General features: G+C 47.1%; 1 protein-coding gene and 1 long non-coding RNA gene across 5 annotated transcripts in view; one reads left to right on the forward strand and one right to left on the reverse strand.

Moving 5' to 3' along the window:
* Positions 1 to 2,372: 2,372 nt before the first annotated feature.
* CHRDL1 (chordin like 1) overlaps positions 2,373 to 16,515 on the reverse strand; it is a 43,941-nt gene continuing 29,798 nt past the window's right edge. For all 4 annotated transcript variants that reach the window (XM_077307585.1, XM_077307584.1, XM_077307583.1 and 1 more), the window contains 6 exons: positions 15,731 to 15,798; positions 12,857 to 13,034; positions 8,845 to 9,039; positions 7,466 to 7,633; positions 6,173 to 6,262; positions 2,373 to 5,205 (listed from right to left, as the gene is read on the reverse strand). In XM_077307585.1, the coding sequence (XP_077163700.1) occupies positions 5,075 to 5,205; positions 6,173 to 6,262; positions 7,466 to 7,633; positions 8,845 to 9,039; positions 12,857 to 13,034; positions 15,731 to 15,798 (830 nt within the window). In that variant the 3' untranslated portion in view covers positions 2,373 to 5,074. The remainder of the gene's footprint in view (positions 5,206 to 6,172; positions 6,263 to 7,465; positions 7,634 to 8,844; positions 9,040 to 12,856; positions 13,035 to 15,730; positions 15,799 to 16,515) is intronic.
* LOC143822447 (uncharacterized) lies at positions 10,013 to 11,603 on the forward strand. Its single transcript, XR_013226154.1, has 2 exons — positions 10,013 to 10,092; positions 10,700 to 11,603. It is a non-coding gene; the product is annotated as an uncharacterized LOC143822447 (long non-coding RNA).

Consider the following 16,515-nt stretch of genomic DNA (forward strand, 5'->3'; position numbering starts at 1 on the left):
TCCTGGGCATAGGAAAAATTGTCTACCCACAGTCCTTTATCCTATCATTACTAGATAAAGAAATTCCTCCTAACCTTTCCTGCTCCATCAGCACAAACCTCAAGCTCCTGTTAATCTTGGCACATTGTAATGACTTTGTTCAGAGCTGATCTCATGAACAAAACCATTTGGACTTAGCAAATCATGCCCAACACATGCTGACTAGGAAGAACTTACGTTGAGGTCATGAGAAATGGCCGGTTGCAACAGTAGGAAATAAGCTGCCCTTTACAAATGTCGGAATGAGTAAGAGACAGAACAATGAGAAATATGTCAGGCAACAAAGCTGATTCTGAAATCAGCTGGAGTCTGGCCTTGAAAGCTGCTGAGATACATTCTCAATGCCCCCAGTACTGGGCTGGATACTACCCCTTCAGCCCACACCACTGAGCAAAGTCTGAGGCCTTCCCACAGCCTAAGAAATGGCACTTACTCCAATGGAAGAGACATATAAATTGGAGGAAGCTGCCATAAACTGGAAGAAGGCTCTTAGTGGGATCAGTTGGATCCACTCCACAGAACCCGCCCATTTCTTTTCTTTGGGGTCACAGACAGAGGATAGCAATAGGAGAGAACCAATCATGTTGCTGGAAACTCCCATGTAGGGTGCAGCAAGGAGCAATTCTCTCCCCAGTCCTATTTAACATCTTTAGGCATCCTCTTGCCCAGCTGATACGGTCGTTTGAACTGGGATGCCCCCAGTATGTTGGTGACACCGAGCTATTCCTTGTGATGGACGGCCATCCTGGTTCACCCCCAGACTCACTAACCAGATGTCTAGAAGCAGTGTCAGGCTGGCTCAAGCAGAGCAGTCTGAAGCTAAATCCTTTGAAGATGGAGGCCCTGTGATTTAGTAGAAAAGGGCCACGCAAAGAAGTGCCACTGTCCAACCTGAAAGGGGTACAACTGTTGGTAGCATGCTCAGCCAGGAACCTGGGCGTGATCTTTGACACATGGAGGAACAGTCACAAGACTAGCTCAATTAGCATTCTTCCATCTATGTCAAGCCAAGCTACCCACGCTCTACCTAGCCCTAGAACACCTACCCACAGTGATCCAGGTAATGGTCACCTCTACACTGGATTTCTGCAACTCACTCTATGCAGGCCTACGCTTATCCTTGATCCAGAAACTTTAACTGGTGGAGAATGCAGAAGCCAGTGTCCTTACAGGAACACCTTTGAGGGCCCACATCTGGCCCACACTCCAACAGCTGCACTGGCTACCAGTTGACTACCGGATCAGGCTTAAGGTTCTGGTAATTATCTTCAAGTCCATATGTGGTCTGGACTCAGTACCTGAGGGACCACTACGCTCCATCAACACCCTGGCCCCAGGGAAGCTCAGCAGTCATCAACCAGAACTAGGACTTTCTTGGTCTTGGCCCCCACCTGGTGGAACGAGCTCTCAGGTGACATCAGGGCCCTACTGGGGCTACAATAATTCTGCAGGCCCTGCAAAAGGGAGCTCTTCTACCAGACTTTCAGTCAAGACAAGTGAGTGAGCCATCAACCACCAACCAAAGCCCTGAGTTCCCCTCACCATCCACTATGTGAAGAGAAGAAAAAACAGAATCACAGTGCAGAAAAAGCTGTTACTGATTGTTGAATGTTAAAGGTTTAAAACTGCTTTATTCGATAAAAGTTCTCATTGTTAAAGATGTTATTGTATGCTTATGTTAAGATTTTATTGTATCGCATTGTATTATGAAAGTTAGCAATGTAAACCGCCCTGAGACGAAAGGGAGGGTGGTATATAAATATAATTTAAAAAATAATAATTAAATACTATTTTACTGAGAGACAGCAAATGTTTCAATCCCACCCATACCACAAGAAGCTCACCATGGTATCCCTGGTCCAACCCCTGACAACCTCCTCTTGGGTATATTTTGTTTAATTGTTCTTCCTGCACTGGTTGTTTTTTTTTAAAGAAATGTTTACATTTTTTTTACTTCATTTACACCCTACCTTTCTTCCTGACGAGACCTAAAGCAGCTGACATTGTTCTCCATCTCCCCCTCCCAACACCCTATTAGGCTCCACATGTGTGCATGGCCAAAGGTCAACCTGCAATGGGGGTTTGACCTGAGTCCCCCAGATGCCAGTCGTTTTAGCCACCACCCCGTGTTGGTTTTTGCCCAGTTGCTGTTCCCTTGAAATGGTTACTATTTTTGTTGATCCAATTGAATTATTTTTTGTGATTTCTATGTTTAATCATTCATTTTAATTTGTTTTAATGATCAGCCACCTTGGAAGCAAATTATGGAATGCATCAGTGTTGTGAACCAGCCAGTCCATTGAAATCCAAGGAAAAGGGATGCAACGTGAAAGTTTCCTGTCTGAACAACTTCAAGTTTATTAACTTATGAAAGTGACAGAACGAGTTATATAAATAATGGTTGTAAGTATGTTTCTTGGGAGGAGGGGACCTCCACTCCTCATTGCCCCCCAAAAATCCAAGGTACTGTATATTTTTGTTAATGAACAACCTAACCACATGTTTTTTTTTTCTTTTCCCTACAACATTAGCATACAAATAAATACAGGGCTTTTCCGCACGCGATAAATATGGTGAAATGCTTACCTAATGTAGGCGTTATACTCCGGCCGCTCCACATGACTTCGCCCACATCCAGTGTCTGGCCAGCTGGCAGCTTGCTACATCCTCCATTATAAAGCGTGAGCGGGGGAATCACATAGAGTGGATTCACCAACCTATAATGCGCTAGCTATTGGAGAGCAACCAGCACAAGGAATGTATGGAGGCTCAAACGCGCTAAAGTCCCACCCTCGCACCCGCCTCCCTCTCCCTCTCCCTCTTGTTTCCTGGGATCGGGAATTCCTTTCTAAAAATGGCAACATGCCTGGAGCGATGAATAGACAGACACGCGTGCAGGCAATGACAGAAATAAAATACTTTTTTTCCAAAGTTGTAACACAAAGCATGCTTCTCAAAAGTTTTCTCCCCTCCCCAAAACAAAGGATTGTGATCCCATAAGGGGTGGCATTAAAAAAGCACTATGCATCTATGATTCCATAGATAGGCATTGCAATGGAGAAGTATGAATTAAAAAAAATTAGTGGGCATCTCTAGACCTTTAAACTGTGTTAAAATACGCAGGAAGGGGATTGGTTGTCTGAATTGGTTGACAGGTGGAAGCTTTGGTTGGTGGTTGATGGCTCACTCATTTTGACTGAAAGTCTGCTAGAAGAGCTCCCTTTTGCAGGGCCTGCAGAATTATTGTAGCCCCAGTAGGGCCCTGATGTCGCCTGAGAGCTCGTTCCACCAGGTGGGGCCCAAGTTGGTATCAGGCCTTTGTTGGAGGCCTATGTTGTGAAGGTGCGCCTATGGTTGTAGATGCGTCTGGTGGATGGTCCCATTGCTTGCAACATGATGTCCACTATCTCGGTGATAAAACCTAGATTCCAGAGAGTGTGCCACTCAACTTCCAGGCTGTCTGCTGCCTACACTCTGGGTCTGGGTGTAGAGATGGCCCTTGAAGCAGAAGGTCCTTCCTGGAAGGCAATGGCCACGGGTCCTACAGTGACAGTCGAACCAGGTCCTGTAAACCCCATGGATTCTATTGACCAGAAGAGGAGCTCAGGATCTCCTACCTAGGCAGTAGGGCAATCTAAACCGGAAGGTCAGGCTCTGGTCACCAGCTAGGTGGCTGCAAGAAATTTGCATTACTATTGCCCTACCCAGGCAAGCAGAGCCATGACCTAACCACTCTGGATGACTTCGGCCCCACTGTAGGAGAAGCCCTCAGTTACCATTGGACAGGTTGATGCTGCTTGAGGCTACATTTCTATATCCTCCAAACCTAACTATCTAAAGATTACTCTGGAGGTGTTTCCAGTGGTACCCAGAGGTGATCATGCCCCAGATCATGCCATAGCCTTCATGCTAACATCACTGCTGGTGACAGAGTACTTCTTTCTCAAGATGCCCTGTACTTTCAGCTAGCTTAGCATTAAGGGCAGCCGTTCTCAACATTGAGAAACCCCTGAAACATTCTTCAGGCTTTGAGATACTCCAGAAGTGTCACGATCAAGCAGAATATGTCTGGGAAGCAGAGCTGTGGGCCGACCCTGGGACCCTTGCCTTCCACCCCCTCCAGGCCCATCACTGGCCATTTTGGGAGAGGGGACATAAATGGTCATGTCACCTGATAAATGTTTAACAAATTTTAAAAGTATATAATAATTAATCAACCCTCCCCCCCCATTTGAAAACCCTTCCAGGGATGTTATGAAGCCACAGGGTTTCACAAAACCCTGGTTAAGGGTCTAATAGTATGTTATATGTTCAGAGGTGTAACAGTATCCCAGTGACATTGTTTTAAAGAAACAAAGCAGCTTCTGCAGAGAAAAATGGACAGCAGAAAATCCCTGGAAAGAGATTACTTAACGCCTACGTCATCACTCAAAATCACCCACATTACTTGTAGGGTTTCAGATGTGTGCTTATGGGGTACAGGCAACCCTCTACTCACTACCCATTCTCCTCTCTCCTGTTCTGCTCTTGAATCAACTCTCCTCCAGCATCAGTGTAGTCTTCAATGAATAAGCACATCATGTATTATTAACCCCTACTTTAAAAGCAGAAAGTGCCTGTCAGTTTGCAGTTTAGCTTTACATTTTCAAACTCACAAACACCAATCGCTTTGTATTTTCCTTTCCAGTTGAAAAACCAACATGTGTCCTTTTGAGACTTCTGGGCAGTAGAAGTTATGGTCTCCTTCAGCTCCTGCACATCAATTAATCTTTCTCTGGACCGGTCATCTTGCCACAAATTATCCGTGTTCAGCCCCGTAAAGCAAGGACAGTCGAGTTGAAGCCACGCCCTCCCCTCCGCTTCTGCCAGTGACTCAGAGCCTCCTCGGCTTTTGCAGGAGTGTCGTTAGGGCTGGCACAGGTCTATGCGTAAAGCAGCAAGTTGCACTGGGCATGATGAATTTGGTTTCAAGCGAATTGGTGGCACAAGTAGGACATGCCCACGGTCCAGGCCTTTGCCGGGTTCCGACATGCTCTTAACAGTGGTCCTTTTCAGACTTCTCAAGGTACAAAACTTTGACCAAATCCTCCAGTTCAGTCCGGCACACTCTGTGTCTGCACATGTGGCTGATCTGAGCTTCTCCCTCGCTGAATATCTTCCACTGACCTAAAGGCAAAGAAACACACACAACAGTTTCAAGAGATATGTCAGGACAGGAATACTCTGGAGCAAGAATGGCTGGCACCTGAAGTCCTGCTGGATTCCATTCCTTCCTTTCCCAAAGTGATTTGGATTACAACACCTTCACCCCCCACTGTAGCCTTTTTTGGTCCTTTGAGCCTATCAGTTGATGACCTGGAACTTCAAGCTGTGCCTTACATCAGGGGTAGTCAACCTGTGGTCCTCCAGATGTTCATGGACTACAATTCCCATGAGCCCCTGCCAGCAAACACTGGCAGGGGCTCATGGGAATTGAAGTCCATGGACATCTGGAGGACCACAGGTTGACTACCCCTGCCTTACATGAATGGATGGTAGGGATGCCAGCTTCTAGGTGGAGGTCAAAAGTAGCTGATTCTACTGGGTTGATTTGTAAACAAGAAGCAGGTAACCGTAACTTAAGGACCTCAAACGAAGAGTAGGCTGGGTGCCCATTTATGACTACATTAGAAAATTTAAGTGTTATAGAATGGAAAATTCTTAGATTCTTAGATGTTCAGTTGACTTTTCTCTTACCCTGAATCACAACTCATCTTCAGACTACAGAGATCAATTCCCCTGGAGGAAATGGATGCTCTGGAGGGGGACCTCACTGGTCTCAGAAGCTAAGCAAGGTTGACTTGGCAAGTATTTGCACAGGGGATCTCTGTGGAGTACCAGGATGTGGAGGCAGGGGGTAGCAAGTCACCTCTGTTCGTCTCTTGCCTTGAAAACCCCATGAGGGCCCCACCACCAATAAAATCCATTTGGGGGATTATGTTCTTGGTTTGGGGATTTTTCTTTTAGACCAATGTGGCTAATACTTTTTAGAGAGGGCCGCACATCTACTGCAACAGGAATACTTAACAGTGTGTTTGCGTATGTGTGCTTGTGAAAGTTTCCACGTAGAATCCGAGTGAAAAGCTTGACTTACTCAAAGTAGTCCTTGTGATCTGCTTGAAGTGTGGAAGTTCATTAAAGTCAGTCTCAGATACTTTCTCTGTATCAAAATGACTTAGGACTCCTGCAGAGAAACAATTAGAGGCAAACTGCTAGAAATGTACCTGAACCCATGCCCTCCTTTGAGACACTTCGAATACTAAACAAGTAAACTTTTTGAACTAAGGTTTCTTTATTAGAAATGCAAGCATCTAATTTGAAGGCAAAGCATGAAAGGTAAAGGTATCCCCTGTGCAAGCACAGAATCATATCTGACCCATGGGGTTTTCTTGACAGACTCAATACAGGGTGGTTGGCCAGTGCCTTCCCCAGTAATTACCGTTTTACCCCCCAGCAAGCTGGGTACTCATTTTACTGACTTCGGAAGGATGGAAGGCTGAGTCGAATTTGAGCCGGCTGCTGGGATCGAACTCCCAGCCTTATGGTCAGACCTTCAGACAGCATGTCGGCTGCCTTACCACCCTGCGCCACAAAAGGCTCAACCGCCACAAGAGGCTCAACTCACAAAGCATAAGGTAGGCAATATAGGGGCTCCCCCTCCGCTGGGAACTTGAAACATGCACATTTCAAAGGGAGTCATAATATGGAGATAACAATCCAAGCTTCAAGGGATGGGAAGACGTGGAAAACAAAGGAACCAAAGGGGAGGGAAACAGAGGGCAATAAGGGAGAGGAGGTGAGGTATGTTTGGGGAGGTTGGTAGGCATAAAATATAACAGCAGGAAACCAACCTTGCGGTGTCAAACAAAAGCACCTAGATTACATCAGGTCATCTAAGCCAGGTTAGCTAAATACACTGAGTACAGCAAAAATATAATCATGGCAGAAATACCCAACCTAGTTTGTCTCTAAAGTGTTCCTGAACTCAAATCCAACTGGTCTGCTGAGGACCAACATGGCTACTCTCAGAAACTGATCTTTTACATCACTTGCCTGGTCCTTTCAGCTGCAGATGTCAAGGATTACAACTGGGGTCTTTTTTGGGGGGAGGGGGAGATTGTACCCTGTTGTTTCCCTCCTGCTCTCCACATGTTGATCAGGCTTCACTGGGAGAGTTCTGTTCAGAGGATCCAGTCTTTCCCAGTCCGATTGGGAACAGGGCCAGTGGGGTATTCCTGCAGGAATCCCTGAGCACCGACTGTGTCTGGATTTTGGGGCAACTGCACAGGGCTAATTGCTTGGCCAGACAGTGTATGTTTGAGCTTCAGGGAAACTCCGTTCGGAAATAATCAACACTTACTGTGGGAGGAGCTGAAACGTCACTCACCTTCCCTAATGGTCCACGTGTGGATTTCTACCTGTGGGGGCCTCTCTGTCTTCACTGCTATCTTCCGGATGGTTTCTCCCTCCTCTGTGTAAAGGGCTTCGTAGACAGGAAGTGTCTCTTCACCACAGAAATAATCTTTATGGTCAAGGTTCTGATTTCCAGTTTCTTCTGTAAGAGAAGAAGGGCATGCATCCAGAACTGGGAGTCTCGGATCTGCTCTATACTGAAAGCAATCTAAATTAGAGTCTCTCTACAAAGGAATTCGGATAGTAGTCATATTGGAGTGACTTAAAAACAAAGTTTACTGCATTGCTCAGTTGTTGCCAAACTCCAGGTGGAGGCTGGAGATCTCCGAATATTACACCTGATCTCCAGGCAAAAGAGGTCAACACTTGGAGAAAATGGCTGCTTGGGGGGAGCTCATGTGCTCCTGAGGTGCCTCCTCTTCCCCCCCCCCACTGCCCTCAGGCTCTGCTGATGAAATCTTCAGATATTTCCAGACCCAGAGCTGGCAACATCACTTGGGCTTCACCCCTAGATCTCCAGACATTTCTCAACCTGCAGCTGGCAACTCTAGCATTGGTCCTGCCGCACAGTTAAAGCCATCATCTGCATTTGTGATTTTTGTATATTTCTGGGCAGCAAGGGAAGGGAGATGTGAATCTGCCACTTAGACAGACATCCAGAATTAAACCTGGGCCAAAAAAGTTCTATCAAAATTTTGCAAGGAAGACAAGCATGCCTCCTGATGTTCTCGTGGCATCAAGAATACATGCCCTTTCCAAATCAATCAGTACTCATAGCTGGGGGAAACCCTTTAATCTATCATTCAAGAAATCTGCATTTCAATTACCCCCAAATAAAACAGCATTCTTTCCTTCCAGTCATAGTTTTATGACTCATGAAATCAGACAGTTGAAATTCCGGAGTGGGTTAGATTTGGACCTGAGAGTCCTGGGTTAAAATCCCCTCTTAGACATGAACGTCAGTGGCTGAGTTGAGCCAGACTCTTTATTTTCCAGCCTAACCTACCTCACAGGGTTGTTGTTGGGGATAAACTGTTTGCTGCCGGGGTCCTTAGAGAAAGGGCAATAGAACAATGGGCAGAAACAAAGATCTAGTAGGTCTTTGCTTCAGATGTCAACGCTGTCAGATGAGGCTACCGATTTCTGGGTGGAGTCTGAAGATCTCCTGGTATTTCTGCAAATCTCCAGCCCATGAGGATCAATTTCCGCGGGGGAAATGGCTGCTTTGGAGGGTAACTTTGAGCATTATGCCTTGCTGAGGTCCCTCCCCAGGATCCCTCCCCAGGATCTCTAGGAATCCTCCAACCTGGTGCTAGCAGCCCCCCGAGAGCTCAAGCTTGAAGCTGTGCCTACCTCTGCAGACTTTACAGCACTTCCCTTCGATCTTCCTTGGCTGTTTGCAGGGATATCGATCCGGGCAGCTGATTTTTTTGCATTCCGGCTTGGTCACGTTGCAAGTGCATAAGACGCATTCCACAATCCCATAGGACCGGAGGTTTGGATGCCAGGTTTCCCCGTGGGAGTAGGTTTTTCCGTTAGAGACACACACTGTCACCAAAAGTGGGATCCATAACAAGCAAAGGTATCATAGAAAAGAAAAATAATAGAGAAGATGAAAACCCAATGTGCCACACGTGTTTGCAAGATGGATAGATGTCGCTTCCCTCTTGAGAGCCAGTTTGGTGTAGTGGTCAGGAGTGCGGACTTCTAATCTGGCATGCCGGGTTCGATTCTGCACTCCCCCACATGCAGCCAGCTGGGTGACCTTGGGCTCACCACAACACTGATAAAGCTGTTCTGACCAAGCAGTGATATCAGTGCTCTCTGTTGTGGGGAGAGGAAAGGGAAGGTGACTGTAAGCCGCTTTGAGCCTCCGGGTAGGGAAAAGCGGCATATAAGAACCAACTCTTCTTCTTCCTCAGTCTCCCAAATCCCTTCAGAAGATGATCTTAAGGATCACAACCCTGGGTGATTGTTGCCTAGCTTCCTCCCCTTCTCACTCTGTGATTCTAAGAAGGGAAATGGATTCCTTTTGAGGAGCAGGTCCATTGGATACAACCCAATAATCACAACATTGCCACTGCTGCTGTTTAGAAGAACAAAATCCAGCCTGTGTACCTTTGAGAAACCTGGGGAGAAATCACAGAAATGAAAGTCTGGGAAAACAGGTCTGGATAATAAAATCAGAGTCCAGTAGCACCTTTAAGACCAACAAAGATTTATTCAGGGCGTGAGCTGAATAATCTTTGTTGGTCTTAAAGGTGCTACTGGACTCTGATTGTATTGTGCTACTTCAGACCAACACGGCTGCCCATTTGAATCTATAGGTCTGGATAAGGAATTCCCATTGGTCATTTCCATATTTTCCGGCCTGCTATAAAGCCCTCGGAAGCTGGAAATCCTCCAGCATTCCTGCCCCCGGCAGTTTGAAGTTAGCTCAGTAGTTAATTAATAACACCTACACTAATTGCAAAGAACAACCCCCCCCCCAAAAAAAGGCCTGCTCAGCAATTCCTCCATGTGAAAAACAACCACCCTTTCAGACTGCAAAGAAGCAAGCCCAGGCCCTCTGGAATCGCCTTTGCAGTGGTCCCGCGCATGGTAAATATGCTATTCATTTGCAGGCTTTTTACGATGTGAAGGAAATCAGTTAGAAATTGCTTTGATGAGATCTTTGTGTGTGAACCGAGAGTGGGGGTGGAGGTAGGCGGTGGGTGGGAGCCAACATGAAACACCACCAGCCCGAGCCAAATGTTATTTCATGATTGTTCAGGTGGATAATAAAGCCAGAATCCCTTCAGTGGGTTAATACCTTGAAAGATTAGTTGGCCATAAATCAAAGGCTTTGAAACATTTGGGGGACTGCATTTGAGCATCTGCATGTGGGCAATTTCTTTGGTGCCGAACTGCCATTCTACACCAGAATCTTTTAAAGTATTTTGGTTTGAGAAAATCGGTGTTTACTGTTTAAAAACTACTCCAGTGTCTATTAGAATTGTTGTGAGGTCTTTGTCACTAAGGAAAACACTTTGAAAGCAGTTGTTACCGGACAGCGCTCTGGTGAAGACTGCAAATAAATTAGAAATAAGAAAAACCGGGGGGGGGGGGGGAATCATCTCCCTTCAGTAGATTGCTTTATTTTCATGCCGCTCTTTGTTGTTTCTGTATCTTCATTGAACAAGGTGCTTGATTTTTTTTTAATCTCCAGGTGGGGCCTGGAGATGACTTGGAATTACATCTGATCTGTAAAAAGACTGAAGTCAATTCCCTGGCAGAAGATGCTATTTTGGAGGGAGAGCTGTATGGCATTATATTCTGCCAGGACCCACCCTCAAATCTCTAGGAGTTTCTGAAACTAGAACTGGCAACCTTGCCAGAATTTCTGTAACCAGGAGTTGCTAGGGAGTTCTGAAACCAGAACCGGCGAACAGGTGGAGATTTCAAGGGTGGGGCCTGGAAGCCTCCAGCTGTTTCCCAGCAGGAAGTGATGTCGGGTTGTCAGTGACATGAAGGGCGATGCTCTGGTTTTTAGACAAACCTCTTGTAGAATTAACCTCTTATCATAGAGTTGTGCTCCCAAACAAGAGCATCCCCCATGATGTCATCAACATCCCTACCTCATTTCCAGGTGATGGAGAAATATTATGTTTTTTAAAATGCTTCTTGTCTGTATTTTTTAGAGGGGGGTGTCAGGATTGTTAGAAAACCCTGTCATAAATTAGCCTGAGTTTCTCCATGACAGTTAAATTGACCTTTGCTGCTTGGTGCCTGGGAGCTCCAGGCCCCTATATCATGCATGCTTGTTAAAAGTGAAACTATGTTGATGTAGCCATTATCTCTGAATGTTCCTTTCCTTGAGGCCTCTCGGCTGGGCCAGCTTCTGGTAACCATAACACCTTATCTGAGCCTGAAGACAGCCAAGGACATGTGAAAGTAACACTGTTTTAATTGTATCTGTCTCCTCTTCCTTCCTCCCCCCCCTTGGGAACTTTCAAGTTTTGGGCGGGAGAATTGTATTGATAAGGAGAAGCAAATCTGTCCTCAGGCAGATTTGACTTCTCTAGTCTAGGTGTATGAAGTACTACTCAATAAAAACTTTCTATTTCAAAGAAGTTGGTTGTGAGTCCTTTCAACGTCTGACAGGGGGGACATTTCCCTGGTTTCCCTGCCGTGGAGGGAATGGTGCCAAACTGAGGAGTCCCCAGACTCCAACTGGGGGCTACCCCCAGACTACAGAAATTAGTTCCCCAGGCATCCCATTGCTCCTGAGCTCCCTCCCCTCCCCAAACTCTACCCGCCCCCCCTCCACCCAGATCTGTACAGAGGGCTGTTCTTTCATTCCCGAATAGTCCAATGCTTTTCAGACTTCTTGAAATTGCCCCCCCCCCCTTTCTAAATTTGCTCTTTCTTGTAATCACTGCTCACTATAAAGTGAAGCCCTGACATCTCTCAGTGGAGTCTGTCAACTCCAGATTAGGAAATTCCTGCAGATTTTTTTGGGAGGGAGAGGTAGAACCGAGGAGGGCAAGTTTTGAGGAGGGATACAAGATCAAGGGATACAAGATCAGTTATAACTCTGGGAGATCTCCAAGCCCCACTGGGAGGCTGGCAACCCCAGCTAAGAAATCAGACGGCAGAGGGGTCTGGAGATGTGTACTGCTGCAAGCCTTTACTTCATCCCCCCCCCGGCCCTTTACAACACACTTCGGGTGTCATTGTCTCCCATCACTCCCAGATGGGACTATCTCGTGGCAGAGAAACAAGCTCAGGGTTCCCATTGATTTGTCATTGTCATGAGTTAAAATTTCCATGAAAATAAAATGTTCCTTATGTTCATTGTTGCGGCGTGTCTGTATCTTACTTTGAAGGGATGTTTAAACATTACCATAGCGATCAGAGAGTGTTAGGGCAGTGGTTGAGAGTAGAGGAGTAAACTACCCCCCCCCCCCCGGGCCTCAGTAAAATTGTCAAGCGTTGAGTGGTCCCCGGTGATAAAAAGGTTGGGGACCACTGCTTTAGGGAACAGGGGTAGCCAGACTGTGGCTCTCCAGATGTCCATGGACTACAATCCCCACGAGCCTCTGCCGGCATCACACTTGCTGGGGCTCATGGGAATTGTAGTTCACGGACATCCAGAGAGCCACAGTTTGGTCACCCTTGCTTTAGGCTGATCCTGCAATGAACAGGGGGTTGCACTAGAGGGCTGGGATGGCTGCTTACAACTCGATGAGCTTATGGGTGGGGAATCAAGCCTCGTTCTCCAAATGGGAGCCCACGGGTCCTTAACCACTACACCACCCTGACTTGTAGAAATCCTTCCTCACACCGAAGCATGCTCAGAAAGGTAGTAAAGGCGCCTCGTTACCTCGTCCGTGCTTGTGCTTGTTGTTGAGGACAATCTGTACGATGGTCCCGGAGGAGGCCTGCTGCAGGTCTGGGAGGGCCCCCCTGTTGCTTCTGCCGCCACCGAATCGCGGGACGTGGAAGCCTTGTCTGGCACTGCTGGGAGGCGGGTCGTAATGGGAGCGGTGGGGGGAGTGTCTCTGTCCGAAGAAGAAGAAGAAGAAAGAAAGAACCAGAAGTGGAATGTCTCTCGAGGAAGGAAGGACCTTGGGGGGACATGCTGCGTGACTTTCTCTCTGGAGCCCTTCTCGCAGCCCAGTGGTCTGGCACAAATCACGCAAATTTACCGTCTTGTAGCAAAATCAGCATTTTGCTTTAGAAACAGGCATTTTTCTTGTGGCAGAAACTGTAGTATGTTAGCACTAGGATTGCCAGGTGGAGCCAGGAGATCTCCTGCTGTTACAATTGATATTTAGATGGAAGATAAGAACGTGAGAGAAGCCATGTTGGATCAGGCCAATGGCCCATCCAGTCCAACACTCAAATCCCAAGGGGCAGCACCGGTGGGGCCAGAACTCCTGAAGTCCTCCCACTGCTGCCCCCCCCCCCCCAGCATCAAGAATACAGGGTATTACCGCCCCACACAGAGTGCTCCATCTACACCAGGGGTAGTCAAACTGCGGCCCTCCAGATGTCCATGGACTACAATTCCCAGGAGCCACTGCCAGCATTCGCTGGCAGGGGCTCCTGGGAATTGTAGTCCATGGACATCTGGAGGACCGCAGTTTGACTACCCCTGATCTACACCTTGAGGCTGACAGACACTGAGAGATCTCTGTTCCATATGTTTATCCAATCACTTCTTGAAGCTGCCTTTGTTAGTAACTACCGTAGGGAATTCCACATGTTAATTAATCTTTGGGTGAAGAAGTACTTCCTTTTATCTACTCCCCTGGAGAACATGGCTGCCTTGGAGGGTGGACTCTTAGCATCAGGCTTGTGTGGCCAGCACCGCGGCATGGAGAGGGGTGGGGCAGCACCGGCACACCGGTTGGCGCCTGCACACAGGCGCAGAGCACTGTGCCCGCGTGTGCCGACTGGCACACCACTGCTGCCTGTCCCCCCCGCGCCACGGCGCTGGCTCTTTTGGGCTCGAATGACCACTTGGGCAGCTGAAGTGCACAAGCTGACTTGGCATTATTCCAAAAGCTCACCCTCCCCAGGGCCCACCCCCACAATCTCAGGAATGTCTCATTTTGGAGCTGGCAATCCATGGCTTCAGATGCATGAAGCAGACATCAAAGGTGAAAGCTGTTCATATACATTGGTCAACAAATAAATGACATACAAAACAGGGTTAGGTTTAAAACCATTCAGTGAAAAGTTTATTTATATTTAACTAAGCAACTTTAAACATTGCTGTGCTTTTGACACACATGTACGTAAGTACATATAACACAAGACTGTTGAATACCTGTGTTTCACATACACAGTATCCCTCCCAATTTAATGGCACAAAGCTGCCATACAAATTGTAGCCTTGTGCACACGCACATGTTGTCAGCGATCACAGCTTGAAATGCCAGTGTTAGTGAGTTCTGAAGTGCATTCTATATACTCAGAAAGTTCCCCCTTATTATGACTTTGTGCGGCTCCCTTTTTTCAGTGGCTGATACCACAGCAGAGAATCCCTGACTCTCCCCAGATTCTACTGCTACCCACAAATCTCTAGGAATTTCCCAAGATGGCAACTAGCTGGGGATCTGGGTTCAAATCCTCACCCCCATCATGCTCCATTGGGTGTCCTTGGGCCAGCTGCACGCTCTCAGCTCAACCTCACAGGGTTGTTGTAAGGATAAAGAGAGGGAGGGAAGAATATGGTATGCCACTTTTGGTTCTCGAGAGAAAAATGGTCATGTGAAGCCCTCCTGATGGAGCTAAAACAGTTCTGCAGGGCATTTGGGTGAAACCGAGCAAAACCAGCAGCATCTGCAGGATCCCTGCTCCCTCCTTCCCTCCCTCCCTCCCTCCCTCCCTCCCTCCCTCCCTCCCTCCCTCCCTCCCTCCCTCCCTCAAATCCATTAATGCATTCTGCCCCTGGACTTGTTTGCATTCTTATAGTTACCTCTCTTACCATTATTAATGTTATAATATTATTACTGTTGTGATTATCTATACGTTATGGAAAAACTAAGAAAACTAAGAAAAACTAAGAAAACTTCCATAAACTACGTTATGGAAAAACTAAGAGCCTCTTGTGGCGCAGAGTGGTAAGGCAGCTGTCTGAAAGCTTTGCCCATGAGGCTGGGAGTTCAATCCCAGCAGCCAGCTCAAGGTTGACTCAGCCTTCCATCCTTCCGAGGTCGGTAAAATGAGTACCCAGCTTGCTTGCTGGGGGGTAAACGGTAATGACTGGGGAAGGCACTGGCAAACCACCCCGTATTGAGTCTGCCATGAAAACGCTAGAGGGCGTCACCCCAAGGGTCAGACATGACCCAGTGCTTGCACAGGGGATACCTTTACCTTTTACCTTTACCTATGGAAAAACTAAGCTTTCCTGTATTGTTTTCTATGTTCTGTGTAAACCGCCTTGAGCCTCAGGGGAGGGCGGTATATAAATACAACAAATAACTAAATAATAAAATAAAAATTCTTCAAAATACCACCTATTCTTTCTCCACCGTGTCTTGTCTCCCTTCCTACTGAACTTAAACACAACGAATGCCGGTTCTTCTAATGCTTATCCTCACTCCCACACCCATCTCTTCTCTTACTTGGTCTTCCCTACGTCACATTACTTATCCTTGAGGACAGGGACTCGTTGCTATAGCATTGTAGAAAAGCAGCTGTTATTTGGGGCCTTGGTGTGTGCAGTTAGGACACGATCTTCACTTACAGCTTCCCTGTTTGCCGGCTGCCGGAAGATGTCGCCGTCAGAGTTGTCCCACGATAATTCCCTGTCGCCTGTGAGTAAGAAACAGCAGTGTTAGATTAAGGTGACCAGATTTCAACATTGGTAAAGCGGGACACCACTGACCGGGGGGGGGGGGGGGGTGGTTCTTGATTAAAAATTTGGTCTATATGGAGCAACAAAAAGTTTCATAGAATGCACAGAACGCAAAAATAGTATTGTAATATATATTTTTAAATTTCAACATAAGTACAATTTGCCAGGTGCCCCCAGATGTCCCTTCAAAAGTGGGGCAGTCTGGTCACCTTATGTTAGACTGTCCAGACCAGGGGTAGTCAAACTGCGGCCCTCCAGATGTCCATGGACTACAATTCCCATGAGCCCCTGCCAGCATTCGCTGGCAGGGGCTCCTGGGAATTGTAGTCCATGGACATCTGGAGGGCCGAAGTTTGACTACCCCTGGTCCAGACTGTGGACAATGCATTGCCAGGAGGCAACATCAGAAGAAGGTTTGGGCTCCCTGGCCAGAGAAGAAGAGTTGGCCTTAGCCTCTGCTTCTCACTGCCTGAAAAAGTCTCAGAACTGCTTACAATCACATTTCCTTTCCTCTCCCCACAACAGGCACCCGGTGAGGGAGCTGAGAAAGACTGCTCTGTGAGAACAGCACTATCCATGCTGTGATGAGCCCAAGGCCACGCAGCTGGCTGCATGTAGAGAAGGAGTGAGGAATCAAACCCAGATTAGAAGCTGCTGCTCTTAACGACGCTGTC

Source organism: Paroedura picta, chromosome 13 (genome assembly GCF_049243985.1).
Source record: "Paroedura picta isolate Pp20150507F chromosome 13, Ppicta_v3.0, whole genome shotgun sequence".
Classification (NCBI taxonomy): Eukaryota; Metazoa; Chordata; class Lepidosauria; order Squamata; family Gekkonidae; genus Paroedura; species Paroedura picta.